Source organism: Manis pentadactyla, chromosome 3 (genome assembly GCF_030020395.1).
Source record: "Manis pentadactyla isolate mManPen7 chromosome 3, mManPen7.hap1, whole genome shotgun sequence".
In the NCBI taxonomy this organism is placed as follows: domain Eukaryota; kingdom Metazoa; phylum Chordata; class Mammalia; order Pholidota; family Manidae; genus Manis; species Manis pentadactyla.
Genome location: NC_080021.1, coordinates 211,766,099 through 211,772,098, shown reverse-complemented (window position 1 = coordinate 211,772,098; position 6,000 = coordinate 211,766,099). Strand labels below are relative to the sequence as shown.

Here is a 6,000-nt window from a genome sequence, read left to right as displayed (position 1 = left end):
AACAGGAGTTTGGGAGTGAGTTGGGTGAAGCCATCAGTATTCCAGCTTTAAGAAGCCAAGGGTTCTGGTTCTGGTGTCTGACTGGGTTTGGAATCCCCACCACTGCTGGGTGACTTCATCAGTGTATGATGGGGACAATATTGGAGCTACCTCATAGAGATGTGAGGTTTAGTCAACATAGCGTTAATGTAAATCTTTCAGAACAGTGGCTGACACAGATTAAGAATGCAATACGGGTTAACCAATATTGGTAAGGTGCAGTCACCCGCAAAGTGCAGAGAACCATCACAAAAGATCCTATGCAGCAGATGAAGAAAGGGGTGTGATGAGAAATGTGGGTAGGGATCAGACCAGGCAGGGGTGCGAACGTCAGGATGAGGACTCTAAAAAATCAAACGGGGATTGATGTAGACGGTTCAACGGATTGGTGGGACAAGGTGGGGAATGGGCAGCTAGTGAGGAAGCTGCAGCCCAGCCCGGCAGAGTAGAGGCAGGCAAAGCACCCGCGATCTTGTTCTTTGTCTAGGAGGCCAGGTAGGACTTATTTAGACCTTGGGCGGCAGCCACGACGAGCCTTTCTCTGAAAGGGTCGCTGACGGCAGACGCTTCGACAGGCGCAGACCCTGGTGGCCGCGCGCCACCTGGTGGCATCAGGAGGTGGGCTCGGCTAAGAGCAGCGGTGACTGAAAAGTCGGTATTTTGGTCCGCGAAACTGAGGCGGGAAGCGGGGGATTTGGGATGTTCAATTGAACTTCGTCCCTATTCCAACCCAATTTTACAGAAAGAGAAACTAAGGAGAAAGGAAGGTGAACAAGGCTGGGTAAGGAGCCTCTCAAACGGCAGGCTTCAAGACATCAGGAATTAGTGAGTCTGAGTTTCTTTAATGTAATCAATGGTTCCGAGTTTAGTTTGCCATTATGCTCTACCGGCAGGAGGAAAATGCGAGGGGAGGAAGAGAAACTTGAGTCTTTCCCGCCCACCCGGAGGTAAAAGGCTCTAAAGAGTACGCCGGAAAGCAGAGTTTTATAGAGTCCATTTGCATACGAACGCAGTCACCTCGAGCTAAACACCGGCCCTTTAATCTCAGGTCCAATTTGTCCTGAAGCCGCGGAGGAAGGCCCCAGAGAATACCTCCAAGCCCCTCCCCTCGTGATCCCCGCCCACTGGGCTGGTCTTCATTGCACGTGCTCTCCCGGCTCCTCCGCGATCCGCCTCCTAGGGAAGACTCATTGTCGCGGCGGGGGGATACGAGGTGTGGTGGGAAACGTTCACAATGGACAAAGCACAGTAAAGACAAGGACCTGAATTAATCTTTGTTAAATTGTTACCACAAGTTTTTGTCAGGGTTTGTGATATTGGCAGGCTTTGGCTTTCCCTTCTCAGGGTTGTTTATTCTTTTTCGCATCCCTTCAATCGGTGGGGTGCCCCGTGGCCCGCCTCGCGCGGCGGACTTCAGTTCCCAGCGTGCCCCGCAGGGCCGTGCGAGGCAGAGGCGCGTGACGTCGGGGGAGGGAGCTGGCCAGTGCTGAGGGGGCGCGGCGCGGAGGGGCGCGGAGCCGGGCGGCCCGGGGCCCAGTGAGCGCCGCGGCCAGGAGCCCGCCGGCCCCTGACAGCCTCCTCCCCCCAGGCGGACGACGACGACGACAACGAGGGCGCCGGTCATGGCGGAGCAGCGAGCCGAGCGCGGGCCCTGAGCACCACCGCATGGAGCGGGACGAACGACCGCCTAGCGGAGGGGGAGGCGGCGGGGGCTCGGCGGGGTTCCTGGAGCCGCCCGCTGCGCTCCCTCCGCCGCCGCGCAACGGTGGGTGAGGGGCACGCGGAGCCCCGGCCCAGGAGGAGCTGGCTCCTGTGCCCCTACGCCGGGAACCCCCTCCTCTCAGCCGACTCGCGCTCGGGGAAGCCGCGGCGGCCCCGGGTTCCCTCAGCGTGGACCTTCACCCCGGTCCCCGCAGCGCGGACCCTCCCTCTCCTCCCCGGTTCCCCTCAGCGCGGATCCTCCTGCCGGTTCCCACCCCCCGACCTTCATTTCCCCTCTCCTCTGAACCCTCCGCGCAGGCCTCCCTTCCCCCGTCCCCTCAGCGGAACCCCTCTCCCTCCCCCGGTCTTCTTAGCGTCTAGCCTCCCCCCAACTTTCCCCGTCCCCTCGGCGCGGATTCTCCACCAGCCTTAGCCTCGCGACCCCCTCGGGTCCCCTCTGCTCAGAGCCGTCCTTCACCCCCGGGGTCTCTTCCGCGGAGGATTATCCCCCGAAGGGTTCCTTCAGCGCCGGGCCCTCCCCCCCGGGGCCTCTCTGCGCTCCCCACGGGGGTCGTCCGCCCCCCCCGCGGAGCTGCCTCCACCCTGCGGACGCCACACCCTCGTCCCCTGGGTTCTCCCTGCCCCTCACCTTTACGGAGCCCCTTGCCTTCGCCTCTGCAGTCCTGCGCTTCCCGGGATACCCCCGTTCTACTGCGAGCCTCCGCCTCTGTGCCGACCCCAGTGGGCGAGCTGCCTGCTCGGCGTTTCGTTGGCGGACCTCTTGGTGCCCGCCCCACACCCCGAGCCTCTCTGCTTCCCCACGCTCTCCTGCCTGCTTCCGCCGCCGCTCAGCCCCCCTTGGGCGACGACTTTCTTCTGGCTCACACCTCTGGTCCGATCCGGCGCTAGGGACACCTGCCTGCTCCCCCCTACCGGCCCGTCCCGGTCCGCGCTTGCCCCACCTCGGTTCTTTTCGCTTTCGCGATCCCGGACCCCAGGCCCTGAGAATTCCTTACCTGGCCTGGCCTGGCCCTTCCTGCCGCTCTTCCCCTGCCCCCACCTCCGGGCCAAGTCCTCAGGTTCCTCCGGGCTGGCTCCGGGGCTGACTTGCCCTTCTTCCCCGGGCTCCTCCCCCTGCGGGGGGTTTTATTTGTATCTGTTTGATATTTTCCCCCTCGGTGTTTGCCGCGGAATGTTTTTATTGGTAACGTGTAAGGAGCTTTTGTGAGGTCGTAAAAGGTGAACTTTTGAACTTGGAAAGCGCCCTGGAGCAATTAGCGCAGGCGATAGCCCCGGGAGGCCTGCATTACAAAGGGTGCTCATACAGGCCGGCAAACGCTCCGGCTGCAAACCCGATTTATTTATTTATTTGCCCTGCCTTCCACCTTTCACATCTCCTCATTTCCGAATAAAGGGCAGACTTTTGGAGATCGCGCCTCCTCCCCTCTCTGCGCCATAAACTCGCAATTCCCTGAAAGATCTAGGACCGAACAGTGTCTAACAAGTAACAGATTTCAAATTGAATGCAAACACTCGGGACAGTTAGGAGGCACTAAAAATTAATTGCTTCAGCAAGAAGTTTCTCAGTCAGGACAGTGACCTGGCAGGTGTGAGGAAAGTAACCTGAAAACAGTTCTTTGAAGCGCTCAATTGTTGAATAAACGAGGAGCTAGAGAAGGGGAGAAACCTTGATTTGGGGTGGATTTGCGCCTTCATACGTTTATTAACTTATCAAACATTTATTGCCAATTCCGTAGGTCTGGTATTTTTACCAGTTGAGGGAAAAGTCTGTTAGGAAGAGAGCCTGCTTAACTTCACGTGGTGTTGCTGGCCCAATAGTGATATGTTTTAAAAGCTCTTGTCCTTTTTTAAGATGTACGGGATGTGTGGTATCTAGGTGGCTGGCAGTCCCGTGGGATGTCTTTGAAGACTAATTTCTGAAAGTGAACATGCTTGAGATCAATAAAATCCTATGTCACAAAGGAGGAGGCTGGAATCCAGTTAAAGTAAAAGGAGACAGTATCATAGGAACAAAAGATTTCTTTAATGTTTGACTTTTTAAGCTTTTTAGGAGATTTGGTTTCGTTATTAATGTGTGAGTGTTGTAAACGCTGATCTAAAATTTACCATGCTGATTTTTTTTACTCAGTCTCAGATGTGTGTTAAAGCCCATCTTAGGGTGTGTATTTTCATAATGCCTTTCTATGTGTGTTTACTTCGTGTACCCACCTGTGCATAACACATTGGTGATGGATTTTTGTTGCAGACATTCCTTTCAGTTCTACTTGGGGATGTTGTAAGGGAAGCCTAGGAACTGCATTTGCTGTTAATTATTCATTAGTACATTTTAAAGAACTCAATGGTAATTTTAACTCTTAATCAAATTTCCCATTCATAGTCTCATTTCCTCAATGGGTCAGGACCATTTGAAAGAATGTTATTGAGCAATCCATTTAGGCTTAGGTAGTTTTAATATTTTACCTCATTCCAATTTACTACTGCAAATACTTCCTTTTTGTTGTAAATGTAGTGGGACTTTTGGCAATTTGATGGGCTTAAAAAATACATGAAATGTGGGATGTTTTGTCACTAAAAATGAGTATTGTGTACTGTTTTGCAGTTTATGTTCATTAGCTCAACATGTTCACAGAATAATTTTTTTAAAGTTTACCTTTGGAATGGTGAGGACAGTTTTTTTTTCTTTCATACCTCCTAATTAATATTATTCTCTGAAAGTTAATTAAACTGTTTAAGTTCTAAGCAGAGAAAATGAATTCTGGCCTTTTATCCTAGCAACTGATTACCATTTTGTATGAAATATTTGCAATAGCTAGCTATCCAGATGGGAGTTCTTTTGGTTTGTGTCATGAAGAAGTAAACTGGAGGTGGAATTTTAGAAATGTGTTCCTACCGGAAACGCCGTTGATGCTGAGTTTACAGTCCTTTAAGCGGTTTGTAGTATTCTGTTGGAACAGAGTTGCTAGCCTTTTGATGCACCATCACCCTTCCAGGAATTCCCTGTGCTGACCACTCTGGGTATTTTCAGTTGTTTTTGTAGGTTTTCATAACAAACAAAAACTCTTTTAGTTTATAGATGACTATATTATATATTATTATATATATTATATATTATAGACGACTGCTCCCTTTTGGGGTTTCAAAGGAAGATGAATGGTTTGAGGAAGTATATGCTGAATATTGCATTTGTTCATTTTATTTGAAGGGTATGATGAAATAGACGTTAATTTCAAGCAAAGGAAGATTATAAGCCATTATCAATAATTTAAAGTGTTTTATGTAATTACACTTTAGAGGAAACGGGGAGAAGTTCACTAAATAATATGATGCCTTTTTCCGGCTATACCCATGCTTTCCAAATGTTTATCCCTGAAAATAAATTTGGTATTTTCCCATGACAATTTATCTTGGAGGTCTGTGACTTTAAAAGTTGATTTCTCTCAGAGTTTTCCATTTCCATTAAAAATGCATGCTATTGCACCCTTGTTCTTTAGTACAAACAGCACACAGGTATTTTTTTGTAGGTTCTGTGACCTCCAAAGAACACTGAAAGGTAATAATGAACAGATACACTGGAGATTTTGAGCAGCTGAGGTGTGAGATGACCTCATTTCCAATCTAAGATTTACCATCCACCAAATTGTTTCTAAGCATTTCTGTTCTGTGTACTCTAGCTAGATATGGTCATGATGATGGGCTTTCTAATCTTTAAGTCATTCTGAATTCTTTAGCAAAAAGGTGTGTGTGTATGCATGTGTTGCATATGAAAGGGAGTTAAATGGGGCGATTAAAAAAAAAGGTACATGTCCCAAAATATACCCAAATCATGCATTTCCATATTTTATTCTTAAATTCTTGGATTCTCATTTTTTTTTTTCCTTTTTCCTGGGGTTGTGGGTAAGGTAGAAAATAAACTTTAGATGGAAATACCTAATTTTAGGTTACTGGAGGGATGGAGAGTATTAAATCCAACTGCTACTTTGATATTGGTAAAGGAAGTTTCTTATACCACTTCCAGTGGCGGTTTGAACAAGTTGGCTTTAAATTGCTAATGATGCTTGCATGTTTTGGGGCTTGAAACTGTGTAAGTTTCATCCCATATTCAGATACCATCACTTCGTTTTTATAAGTAGGTAGATATTTATTGGTTTATGTTGAGTAAATAGGTTCATTAATAACTTGCGTTCAGAATGCAACTTCTGGCTTCAGAATTTTAAAAGCTAGGATAGTTCCTACACTTTG

General features: G+C 49.1%; 1 protein-coding gene across 1 annotated transcript in view; it reads left to right on the top strand.

Moving 5' to 3' along the window:
* The first annotated feature begins 1,340 nt into the window (after positions 1 to 1,340).
* Positions 1,341 to 6,000, top strand: part of NR6A1 (nuclear receptor subfamily 6 group A member 1) — a 254,995-nt gene continuing 250,335 nt past the window's right edge. The window contains exon 1 of the mRNA XM_036913969.2: positions 1,341 to 1,804. Within this exon, the coding sequence (XP_036769864.1) occupies positions 1,705 to 1,804 (100 nt within the window). The 5' untranslated portion in view covers positions 1,341 to 1,704. The remainder of the gene's footprint in view (positions 1,805 to 6,000) is intronic.